The sequence below is a fragment of the Cavia porcellus genome, unplaced genomic scaffold (assembly GCF_034190915.1).
Source record: "Cavia porcellus strain 051 isolate PalLab524CR breed Dunkin Hartley unplaced genomic scaffold, mCavPor4.1 scaffold_1, whole genome shotgun sequence".
Classification (NCBI taxonomy): Eukaryota; Metazoa; Chordata; class Mammalia; order Rodentia; family Caviidae; genus Cavia; species Cavia porcellus.
In genome coordinates this window covers 95,385,148-95,398,622 of record NW_026947484.1, presented here as the reverse complement: position 1 = coordinate 95,398,622, position 13,475 = coordinate 95,385,148, and the positions used below count along the sequence as shown (strand labels likewise).

General features: G+C 34.6%; 1 protein-coding gene across 4 annotated transcripts in view; it reads right to left on the bottom strand.

Annotated features, from left to right (window-relative positions):
* The window catches only part of Focad (focadhesin), a 298,353-nt gene that overhangs the window by 149,493 nt on the left and 135,385 nt on the right, over positions 1–13,475 (bottom strand). For all 4 annotated transcript variants that reach the window (XR_010048410.1, XM_063251882.1, XM_063251889.1 and 1 more), the window contains exons 12-15: positions 7,289–7,393; positions 6,756–6,857; positions 6,121–6,251; positions 4,203–4,329 (exon numbers count right to left, since the gene is read on the bottom strand). Coding sequence is in view for 3 of the 4 variants with exons in the window: in XM_063251882.1 (XP_063107952.1) it covers positions 4,203–4,329; positions 6,121–6,251; positions 6,756–6,857; positions 7,289–7,393 (465 nt within the window). In the remaining variant the exon portion in view is untranslated. The remainder of the gene's footprint in view (positions 1–4,202; positions 4,330–6,120; positions 6,252–6,755; positions 6,858–7,288; positions 7,394–13,475) is intronic.

The window sequence follows — 13,475 nt, the reverse complement described above, 5'->3', positions numbered from 1 at the left end:
CAAAGCTTACTGTGCATTTAATTTAATATTAAATCAAATGTGAGGATACAATGGGAAATAGAAATGCTTATAACTAAGCAAAGAATGGAATATAACTCAGTAAATAAGAGACCAGCTTTGTTAAATGCAATGTCTATACATCATTTCTAAATTCCTCCAGAAGACAAAGAAATATGAGAAGTAAAGTAGCAGGTAACATAGTGTGCTCCAGGCTATCTCTGTAGCTAATGGTTTGGATTAGGGAAATGGATTTGGGGCTAAATACTCAACAACTCCAAATAGTTTCCTTAAGTACATGATGAAGTAGCAATCGCTCTAGTAGTGAAAGGACAGAATACTATTTAGTGGAAGAAATTAAATCACTGTCATATATTATGTTAGGTGAATGGGGAAAGACAAATTGTTTAGAACCTCCTTGATGGCACTATTTCCATTTATTCATCAGAAAAAAAGCTCAACATGTAGAAAGTATTTATATGGGAAGATATTTTCTAGGTATTTTTTTACATGTAATCTTTTATCCTCATCTGAAAAAACAAATGCTTTGTGAGGTTAAATAAATTAGTTAGAGGACATACAACTAACAACATGCAACTCTCAAGAGTGCCTAACACCAAAGATACTTTCTACCACATTAGGCAATACTTTTTTTAATCTCCAGTACTAACCACAATTAATGTTGATGTCTTACAGAAATAAAATGAGACATGTCAGTGCCAAATTCAGGGCATTACTTAGCTGTTAATAAGAACTGACAGACTATAGAGGCTTACAGGATGGCTGGAGAAAGCAATGAAATCATGGAAACAGTAAGATAAAATTACTGTCTATTTAGGAAAGAATAATTTCAGAATGGAGCCACTGACTAGCAAGGAAAAAACAATAAAAAGGAAATATTTCAAAATGGTTTTTAAAAAATCAACTTTTAGAGGTAGAAGTATATAAAAGATTCTTTGTTCTCCTAAAGCTTCTGTTCAAAACTGGCTTATTAATAAAGTTTACCCAGGAATGCAGGGATGGTTTTGCATACATAAATCAATAAACGTACTATACTGTATCAACAGAGCTAAAGACAAAAAACACACTGTCATCTCAATAGATGCAGAAAAGCTTTTAATAAAGGCCAACACTCAGAAATACCCTGCAGAAAACTGGAATAGATCATCTCTACCTCAATATGATAAAAGCCATCTATGACAAACCAACATCATACTAAACAGTAAAAACCTGAAAGCTCTCACTCTGCAATCAGGAACAAGACAAGGAAATCCACTATCACTACTTCTATTCAATACAGTTCTGGAAACATTAGCCAGAGCAATTAGAAAACAAAGAAATAAAAGGAACAAGGATAGGTTTAATGCAATCCCAATCAAAAGAGTTAGCATACCTCACAGAACTAGAGAAAACATCCTAAAATTCATTATGGAAACAGAAGAGACTTAGAATAACAAAGGTAATCATGGGTAACAAAGGTAAGGCAGGAGGCATCACAATCCCAGACATGAAATTATACAACAAAGTTACTGTGATAAAATCAGCATGATACTGGCAAAAAAAAAAAAAAAAAAAAAAAAAAATCAGACCTGAAGATCAGTGGAACAGATTAGAAGAAGATGCAGATACAACTAAAAAGACACTCAGCCACCTTATCTTTGACAAAGAGGCGAAACATGTTCACTGGAAAAAAAAATAGTCTCTAACCAATGATGCTGAAAAATTGATTTTCCACATCCTAAAGACTAAAAGTAGACACATATCTATTACTATGCACTAAACTAAAGTCAAAATGGATCAAAGATCTAAATACTTAAAAGAGAAACATTACATCTACTGGAAGTCAAGACAGATTGAAATCTTGATGACATAGGGGTAGGCAGAGAGGTCATGAACAAAACCCAAACTGCACAGGAAGAATCAACAACTGAGATCTCATCTGATTAAAAAGCTTTTACATAACAAAAGAAACCAACAGGGTAAAAAGATAACTCACAGAATGTGAAAAAATGTTAGACAATTGTCCCTCAGACAAGAGACTTCTGTCCAGAACACATAAAGAAATGAAACAAACTCAGACTCCTCTGAATTGAAAGACTCAATCCAAAAATGGGAATCTGAAATGAATACACACTTCTTAGAAAAAGAAATACAAGCAGCAAGTAATATATGGAAAATTGTTCAATGTAACTGCTCACTCAAGTAATGCAAATTAAAACAGCACTGAGATTCCATCTCACTACAGAAATAATGGCTATCATCAAGAAATCAGCCAATGCTGGTGAATTTGTGAGGAAAAAGGAACCCTTCTACAATGTTGATGGGAGTGCAGACTAATGCAACTGTTGTGGAAATCAGTATGGAGAACTTCTCAAAAACTAGGATTAGAGGTCCCGTTTGACTCTACTATTCTTCTTCTGGGTATCTTCCCAGAAGAACTGAAAACATCATACTACAGCAATACATGTGTACCATGTTTATAACAGCATGATTTGTAATAGCTAAATCTTGGAAACAACATAAATGCCCATCAATGGCAAAATGGATAAAAAAAGATGTGGTATTTTTATACAAAGGAGTACTACTCAGCTATAAAGAAGAATAAACTCGAGGCTTTCATAGGTAAAGTAGATGCAACTCAAGATCATACTCAAACGTGAAATAAATCAGATGCACATATGTAAACGTCATATTGTCTCCCTAGTGGAAAAATCTAGAAGAGTAAATAAAATCCAAAATGTAGAGTAGATAATGTGAAAGGGAAAGGGAAAGGAACTGTTGTTCAAAGGAAAAGAACAACGGGGATGGAGGAAAGGAGAAAAAAAGGGAAAAGACCATATATATATATATATATATATATATATATACTTGATAATTACACTACTAATCTCTATTCATTCATTGAAAAGAATGGTTTATGTTTTCATTGTTTAATCAATTTTTCATGCCCACATCTTGTAATCTGAGCAACTACTTTTAAGATTACAAAACACAATATAGTAACCACTGTTAATATCCTATTATTTTGTTTTGAAATTCTGTATTACCTATTTTATTCTTTTCTCTTTTTAAAATAAAAAAGCTTAAAATTATTTACTAGGAAAGCAATACGATTAGAAATTAACACTTCCCAGTCCCAGATAGCTAATGAAAGAAATAAAAAACAAAAGTCCTAGTTTCTATGTTATAGTCTCCTGTTGTTTTAGTCTTCTGATATAAAGCTCTAACTTCTTTTCCAACTATGAGCATAAAATCTGAAAGTATTATCCTGAGCACACATCAATTTCTGAACAGTGATATTATTCACTGTCTGCTGACTTTAGTTTTTACACAAAAGAATGTAAGTTTATTCGCAGACCAAGATCTGAAGTAAATACATAGCTTCTCTCTAAGGTTTACTTTCCTCAATCGTAAAATGGTGTTAATTCCTGTACTGTAGACTTGGTGAGGAATGCAGATGAAAAATATCTGCTACAGGGACATGATCATGTAAACACTCAATATTATGGTCGTAGTTTGTATTATTACCAACCATAATTAGCATAACCTGAAGATAAAAATACTTCATTAATTCTCACTTAAAAATTACAGTATATATATTTAATGTGTGAAAAACTTGGGTTGCATCAATGAATGGGTTTTGAGGTGATTACCATATTTCTTTAAAATATTAGATTCTCCATGCTACACTGTAATTCTGGATAGAGTCTAAAATTTGAAAATGGTTTTTAAGCTTAGTTCTAATATTCATCCATTCTACCAAATCTAATCACTAGGGAGGAAAGATTCTTTTGCTAATCTTTAAGCCAATAATAATTTTTGTTGGCTTTGAAAGTGCAAATGACCCATGCCCATTTCCTTATCTTACCTGATTCTAAGGAGCTCTAACTACAAAATTAAGGAATAAACATACCTAGATTATATGAGTATAAAGTTCCTTTTTATCTTGGCAAAAATAAAAAGAACAAGGAAATTCTGAAAGTCAGGTTTCTTTGAGTCTCTAATGAATGTCTACATGAGAAGATGGTTGAAGACTCCTCTCAAAAGCATTTGTCAAGTAATGTCCTGCTTTACATTTCCAAACAAAATTGAGAATTAATATTCAGAGTTCCAGTTACCTGAAGTTAATTTTACATCCTTGTAGCCACTGGGTCTCAAACAATATTTTCTTCAAAGCTATACAAAACAATTTAAAAAACACTAACCTCAGCTTGGCAGAGTGCATGAAGACCTTGTAACACCAAGGCTGCTGGTGTGGCTTGATCAGGCTTGGTACATTCATTCAGCACCTGAGAAATAGCTGCCAGCATGTCTGCACCATGCTGATAGGGCCTGCAATAAATTTAAAAACAAAACAATTTAAAAACAAAACTAGAGCAAAGAGCTAAATTAGAGCCAGTTCTTTTGCCTGAATGAAAGGCATCAATGCTTTATTTTACCTTTTTCCTACTAAACGTTTATCCTCAAATACTAATACCACATGTTTTCTTCAACATTTTACATCATAATCATTTCCACTTTCTCTGTAATGAATACTGTTATTAAAAATATTATCTAAAAGTACTTTTTAGTAAAGTTAATACTCCTTGTATCACAGATCTCATCATCTGAATTGAGAAAAACTCAATCTATAAAAATGATTAAAAGAACAAACACCTCATTAAGGTAACTAGCAAAGACAGAACTATTTATTTTTGGCTGTTGCTCTCATATCGGATATGCACAATGAAAGCAGAGATTTGTGGTCAGAAGATGACTTATGGCAATAGTGATACTAAGGTGATGACTTTAATGACAATGACGAGGATGATAAAATACCAATACAAACTATGAATGGCTGAGCACCGACTCCACATCAGGCACTATGCTAGATACACTCTCATCTTCCTTCCTCGCTCCTCCTCTCCCACTGAGTCCACATGTATTGTACCGTCCCTGAACACCTTTAACTTCACAGATATAGTCTCCGAATCCCTCATTACCCTCAATATAATGCAGTATTTTAAATAATAAAAGGCCAACTGATGAAACTGCCTCATAGGATTCTATTGTTTCACAGTCCATAAATGGAAACAATTTTCCAAAACCAGAAAAATTCAATGTATGTAAAGTAGTAACTAAAAGGAACACTGAAAAGTTGTAGACAGATTTGTCTGTGTCCAAGATGACTACACCTCAGCCTCAAGTGTGTACAATGAGGAGGTTAGTTAACACGGTAAAGTTTTCCCATGCCAGTCCTCAATAAAATCCTGGATGATGGCTAGACACCTGTAGCTTGGTATAATTTAGACTGACATTACTTCTTATGTGCAGAAAGACCGAAGCTCAAGCAGAGGCAAGAATACTTGGGCTTAGATTCTGATAAATTCTGGCTGAGATTTAACATGAAAAGTGATCATCCATGTTGTGAGCCTCTGAGTCACCCTGTAGCCATTGACAGAAGTGACAGTGATGCTCCCTAAAAATCTGTGAAGCAGCGCCTGATCAACATATGACGCTACAGGACTGCAAGTAATTTCAGATGCATCAGTTTATTTCCTCTACAAATATTTTTACATCACTCATGTAAGGAAAAAAACATTTGGCAAGCTAGGGCTATGCTAGTTCTATTTCAGTCTTATCTCCTCTACCCTATTAAACCATAATTGCAATAGCACAGTCAGTTCCTATCTTCATGTTTACCTAAAAACATAAATTAGAGGAAAATTCAATGTCATTTTCATATTTTTTTTAATTCTTGTAATTCCATACAGTGAATTATAAATAAGGCCTTGCCTAGTAAAGCTACTAATAATAACTAGGCATACCTTAGAGAAATACCAGAAATAAGAGTTTATGATTATATTTAGTTTTCAAAAATTCATATACAGAAAGAAAAGATGATATCCTATGTTTGCTGTAATATTAAATTATTGTCCACACAGGGAAATAACTACCCAATGAACCTATGTAAAACTAGACCTGAAAGGAAAGACACACTTGTTTCTCAAAGTTACTTGCCAATAGTACCTAATTTCACAAACAGAAAATGTGAATTGAAAAATAATTTATTCCCACATGCAATAAAAAGATTAAGCAAAAGCATACCATGAAATGCAGCCCCAAGGGTTAACCACATCTCACCTTTGCTTACATATGTCTCTGATTGATGCTGCTTTCGCGATCAGTTTCTCCCACTGGAGCTCTTTGCTCACATTGAGGGAAGGCGCATCAGATGTGGCCATGAATCGCTGCAGCTCCGGATACACGCGATCCTAATTAGGTAATATCACAAAAAGGGAATTTCCCAACTTGAGTTCAGCAATCATTATCTGCTTTTATGCAGCATTTTTACTTCTAAATCTTACATTTGCATTGGAAATTATAATTATAATTTCTTCTAATCAGCAGAGAAGAATGCTGTTGTGATTAGTGAGGATTTTCCTACACACCCACGTACTGTTCATCTCATAAAACTAGAAGTGGCTAAATTTCACCCTAATTACAAAGGATCCAATCACAAACATATTTCTCTTACTTTCTCACAAAATGAAAGATAAATTTTAGAAATAACATTATTTTATATTCTCATTTTTTTCTGAGAACTAATCACAAATGATTGAATTCTGAATGAAATATATCACAATAAATCACAACTGCTCAATGCAATCATTAATGCATTCCACTCATATCACTAAATCAAAGCACTATCAAACATGATAGCTGTCTTCTGTGAAATAAACATGTTTAATACTCACACAGGGTATATGTAAGTTTACCTGCTTTTCCCACAAAGATGTCAACAGGCGCAAAGTAACAGCTCTCAGCTGAGGAGTGGTCCCAAGGAGTTGGATTACTCGCAGAATCTGTCCTATACACACCTAGGAAAATGTTAAAGAAGCTTTGGTTTCATAAATGTTAATGTAGCCACTCTCAAGTTTTCCAAAAGCATTTTTAAACATCTTGTTGAGTGACATACACTGGAACAGATGCTTACTGAAATATTAACCTCTTCTAAGATGTTAGACAATTTGGTAGAAGGTAGTTAGTGATTCTGGGGGCATGGCACCTTATCTCAGAATTGTCAATACGAAAACTTGGATATTAAGTGATCTAAATGGAATTATTTCTTAAACATTATAATAAATACTTTTGGTTTTAGATATTACGAGTTGTAAAACATGGTCAGACAGGGGAAGTAGTGATCATGCCAAAATTTAGACTTTAAAACTTCACAATACAAAACAGAATTGAATGTACTACTCAAATCTTGTCCTTGACAAAACAAAAGTAAACTGGTTAATATACTAACCTTGTGAACACCAAGCATAGGTAAGGTATACAATATTTCATTGTATAATACAGGTTCCAGTGGTCTTCCTAATTTGAACATTAAAACTGGAATCAGATTTGGTACCTAAGATAATTTAAAGAATATGTTCATTATGACTTGTTCTAAAACAAAGCAATTTATAAAGCAATCTATTATTTTCTTTTTTTATTGAACAAAGTAATATGATAATGAGCAAATTAGAAGGTGTAAAAGTATCAGCTATTTTTAATGGAAATTTTATAGTACTAGTAATATTCCACTTTTATAATTACTTCCAAATACCAATTAAAAAGCATTTTTCTCAAATGACTATCACATTAACTCAGAGGAATACAAAAACTGCTACATATCCTACCCCAAAATTTATAATTCTAAGAGTCAAAATTTAAACTATATGAATAATAAAATAATTTCACATACTGACATACTGTAATCAACTAGATTCTCTAATAATCAAAAATCAGTGTGCTATAACAAACATTAAATAATAAAAATTCCTCTTCATTTCACTCTGTATGCATAATTTAATAAAATAATAAAAATACGTAATTCATGGATCACAAAGCTTAATATTAAGATAGTAATATTTCCTGCCTGGCATGGTGGTACATGCCTCTAATCTCAGCACTTAGGAGGCAGAGGCAAGAGGATTGCTAAGAGTTCAAGGCCATCGGTGCTACCTATTGAGTTCAGGACCAGCCTAAACTACATAGCAAGACTCCGTCTCAAAAAACAAAAACAAAAAAAAGTCAGTGTACTCAGAATTGATCTACAATTGATCAATATAATCCTGATCAAAATCTGAATTAGCTTCTCTATAAAAATTGAGAGACCACTGCAAAAATTCCTATGTAAAAACAAGAGACTAAATAGGCCAAAACAATCCTGAACAGGAAAACAAAGTTTGAGGACTCAAACTCTAGCTCCAAATTTATTAGTGAACTACAATAAAATAATATGTCTCTGGTATATGACAGAACTATAGGTCAATGGAATTGAATTCAGAGTCCAGAAATTAATGCTTTACATTTATAATCAACTTTCAACACAGAAGTCAAGAAAAAAAGTCTCTGGAAAATAGTGCTCAATTCCACTATTTTGGATATCCACACGCAAAGGTATAAAAATGGACCCCTAAGTCACATCATATGTAATAAATGGATTTTACACCTAAAATGTAAAAGCTATGTCAGGCACGGTGGTGCACACCTATAACGCCAGCCTTGCAAGGCTGAAGCAAGAGGAACACCACAAGTTTGAGGCCACTGTGGGTTACATAGTGAGTTCAAGGCCAGTCTGGATTACACAGTGAGACCATGTCTCTAAACCAAATTTTTTAAAAATAAAGTAAAAACTAAAACTATAAAGTTCTTTAAGAACATTTAAACAGCATGGTGGTACACGCCTATAATCCCAGCACTTGGGAGGCTGAGGCAGGAGAATGTTGCAAGTTGGAGACCAGCCTGGCTACAAAGTGAGTTCAACACCAGCTTGAATTGCACAGCAAAACTGTCTCAAAAATGAAAAAAAAAAAAAAAGATCATAACATTGAGTTAGGCAAAGCTTTCCTGGTTATGATACCAAATGCACAAGTTCCCAACAGAAAATGGATTTAGTCAAATGAAAAATATCTGTCCTTCAAAAGGTAACATAAATATACTGAAAGGACAAACCACGGGATGGGGGCAGGGATATGTGCAAACCATACACATAACAAGGGACTGCATCCAGCATATATAAAAGATTCTTACACCTCTGCAAGGAAAAGACAACTCATTTAAAATGAGCAAAGGATGTAAATACATATTTTTTAAAAGATAATATATATACTTTTATATAATTAAACAGTTATATAGTTAACATTATTAGCCATAATGTAGTACAAATCAAAACCACAAAAGACACCATGTCACACTCAAGGGGAAAATTGCAATCAAAATGAAAGACAACAATTAATGTCAAGAATGTGAAGAGACTAGAAGTCTCAAATCCTGCTGGTAGGAATGTAAAGGAGTCCCTTTGTAAAATAATCCCTTTGGAAACCAATAAGGTACTTCCTCAAAGAGGTAAACAGAATTAACACACTACCAATCTTGCCCCATGTGTCTACCCAAGAGAAAAGAAAACAAAGGGCAAAAAACCCCTTGTAAATGAATTTACATAGCAGCATTGTTCACACTGGGAAAAAAAAGAAACAATTCAAATGCCCAATCAACTGATGAACAGACAAATAAAATGTAGTAAAACTAACAATGAAACATTACTCAGCCATAACAAGCAATGGAACACTAACACACACTAAACATGGATGAACCTTGAGAATATAAGGCTAACTGAAAAAAATCACAACAGTTCACATGTTGTATGATCTCACGTATGTAACTGAAATGCCCAGAATAGGCAAATATAGAGAGTACATTAGTACTTGCCTAGGACCTCGTAGAGGAAGAGTCATAGAGAGGGAAATAGGGAGAGATTGCTAATGAGTATGGGTCTCTATTGAAAAATTGTCTTCTAAACTGCTACATTTCAAAGATTTGTTATCCAGTCTTTGTTAATTTCCACTATCTGCTCTAATCTTGGAAAGCCTGTTCCTTCTAAGCTTAGAAGACAACTACTTTAATTCAATGTCAAGAAGGAAAAATATTCTCTTAACCCTACCACCAAACAAGTGACAGGAAAGCGTGGGTCATTAATGACCCTGACCATGACAGAGCTCAGCAGCGTGTGGAGCAATGTGTGCAGCGCCAGCCTCGCGGCACACAGCCAGGATTTACGGTGTTTTTATCAAGTGCTAGGGCTTGATCTATCACAGAAATTCTATCACTCTCACCTTGAGCAAATGAAGGAGACAAATTTCTGAACTGGCTTATTTCCCATTTTAATTAAAAACAAAGGCTCTCTTAGATTGCCTTGCACTGGTCTCAATGAATCATCCCTCTGCTGGAAGATTTCTACCAAGACACTCTGACAAATTTAGTTCTTGAATAGGCAATCAGTATATTTAGTGGCATTTTATAAAAGTGTGCTTACCTACGTGACCTTTAAACAAAGGGTTTATTTATATGGTTGGAAGGGAAATAAAGTACTATATTTATACCTACGAGTGTAGTTCCTTTTTAAGAACTATGACCCTAAAGAAGTATGTATCTTCTTCTCTGTCCAGTTCAGAAAAAAACAAAGATAAAAAATTAGCATGTGCAGGGCTGGAGATTTAGCTCAGTGGCATAAGCGCCTGCCTTGCAAGCAGGCAGTCGTGAGTTCGATCCCCGGTACTGATAAAAAGGAAAAAGACAAAAAAAAAAAAAAAAAATTAGCATGTGAAATTCTTATAGGAAATAGCCCTAGTCTTAATATAGTCCTTGAGACACAATAGACCAAATTTAGTGCCCAGGTAAATGGAAAGAAGGATACAGGGATTGTTTTACTACAAAAACAGAGACATAGGAATATATCTGTGGAGAACTTTTTTTCTTCATATAACTTCCCATGGGCTGATGGATTCCTAATGAAACAAAATACATATGTGCTTGTTTACTTGAGATGTCACTACCAGCTTTTGGAATTCCTGCTCTTGAACTACTACTACTCTTCAGGGGCTAAGATCAGTCTGCACATATGCAATGCTCTCTCTTTTTGCATTCAGAGTTCAAATCCTTTGTGAAGAAATTGATTTAGAATGATGTCACAAGCATTCCCATAAGACTATCAGCATATTTTTCAGTAGAAATTTTGCACGTCAGAAGGAAGTGGGATAATGTATTCAAAGTAATACATTAACACTGCCAATCAAGAATACTATATCCTGCAAAACTGTTCTTCAAAAATGAACAAGTAAAGATATTCCCAGTTAAACAAAACCTGAGAGTCTACCACTCTTAAACCCAACTTACAATAATGTTAAGAGAATCCTTCAGGTAAAGTGAAGAGAAAGGATGCACAACAGTAACATAAAAGCAAAAACAAAAACAAAAAAAAATACACACACACACACACACACACACACTTTACTTGTAAAGGTGAATATATAAATAAACATGAAATCCTGTAATACTATAATATGGCTTGTAAATCTCTTAATTCTGGTATATATGAATTAAAAACCAAAAGTATAAATAACTATAACTATAAAGATAGCTACAGAATAAGAGAGACAGAAAGTATTGAGATGGCATGAAGTCCTAAAAAGTGTCCCACACTGGCAAAGGAGCTCTCCGCTAAGCTTAAGGGAGGCAATAGGTTCCAGGAGCAGGGCTGGGACAGATGAAATTTGCAGTCAGAAAGATGGTGGTGGCTTTCCAGTCACACACTAGAAAAGGAAAGTCTATGGAAGGAACATACAAAAATGTCCACAATACTTCCCCAAAATCAGTTAAGGCAATCAGAGTCACAAAGGCCTGCAATGGGTCACTCCTGGAGCACAGCTTCCAACCAGGACACGGTTCAGAGGGAGGGACAGGCCTCCCCACTGCAGGCAGGCAACGGCCTGGTCCACAGAGGCGAACTGCTGGGAAACTTACAGTCAGATGGTAACTCCAGTGAGGAGGGAACTGTGTGGGCACAGTAACAACAGGGGGAAGGTTTTCATTTTATTTTTATTTCTGTTCTTATTTTGATTGTTATAGTAACCTTGCTTCTTTGTTTATTTGGATCAGCTTGGGTTTTTTTTTTTTCCACATAGTTCTTGCTTCTTTATTGATATGGTTTTGTTATTTTTACAAGTTTTTAGCTCTGATCAATTTCTTTAGGCATTTGCTTGTGTTCTCTCACTCTCTCTTTCCTTTTTACTCCCTCTCCTTCTTTCACCTCTTCTCATTACCTCACCTCCTAACCCTCCTCCATCTCTATGCCTAACAGCATATAGATAGGTAGGTAGAGACAGAGAGAGAGAGAGAGAGAGAGAGAGAGAAAGAGAGAGAGAGAGAGAGAGAGAGAGAAAGAGTACATCAGAATATAAGAACTAACTAGTGGCCTAACTCAAAACAGGACAGATCAAGGGCACATCAGGGTAATCCTTAAGAAAGCTTCTTACAAGATTCAAGTAAGTCTATGTACAAATATGTTAACAGGTTCTAAAAACTTGAGAGCCTCCCTCAACCTATAAATACACTTGTACTCATCTGCATACTTCCGCCTATATAAACTCTCAAAGTCCCTCAAAGCTGGCCCTTTACTCTGCCTATAAAAATAACCCAAAAGAGTCCAAACTCCTATTTTCTACCTAGTGACATTTCTCTTACCATCCCTCTTCCACCTGATATTCCTGTCTTTCTTCCCCCACCCTCCACATCACAAGAAGAATCACCAACAAAAGTATAAAAAGGGGGAAATTATCAAAACAAGTTTTAGTGTTTATGAATGATGTATGTTTTGATTTGTTAACAGTGTTATAACCAGTATAAATTCTCTCCTTACAACCTAGTAACAGGATCCAAACCTTTTATGGACTGAAATGCTAAACAATACTTGATGATAATAAAACCAAAAATACAGCACCAGAACAGAGAACATATTCTTTAAAAAAAGATCTTCATACCAGCAATACCAACAACAAATTCTCTTCATTCTATTTCAGCCTCAATACACACACACACGCACACGCACACGCACACGCACGCACACACACACACGCACACACACATGCACACGAAATATGAAAAAACAAAGCAACAAAAGGCCTCCAATAACTCAGTTCTCCCAAAGCAGATGCAAAGGGCACTGATGAAAAAAAATATCAAACACCAAACAGCTGAGCTGCACAAAATGATTAAAGAGAAAGTAAAGAAATTCAGCAAACTCAAAGATGATATAACACAAAAGACAGTACAACTACAAAATAACGTAACCAATGTGGAAGAATTGAATAAAAAATTGGAAGAGCTAACCAAAATGGTTCAAAACTTGAACAATAAACTATCGAGAAAATAAGGCTTCATGAAAAGGTGCCAAGCAGAAATCCAAGAGATAAAGTGCCAAATAATTACTTCACAATACATTTTACTCAAAATCCCAGAAGTCCAAAGAGTCTTAAAAGATATTAGATAAAAACAAAACCATCATTTCTACAGCTACACTAAATAGGATTACAGCAGATTTTTCAATAAAAATTTTGTAGCCCAAGAAAAAGTGAAGTGTTTTAATTCCTAAAAGAAAACAGCTTCCAATC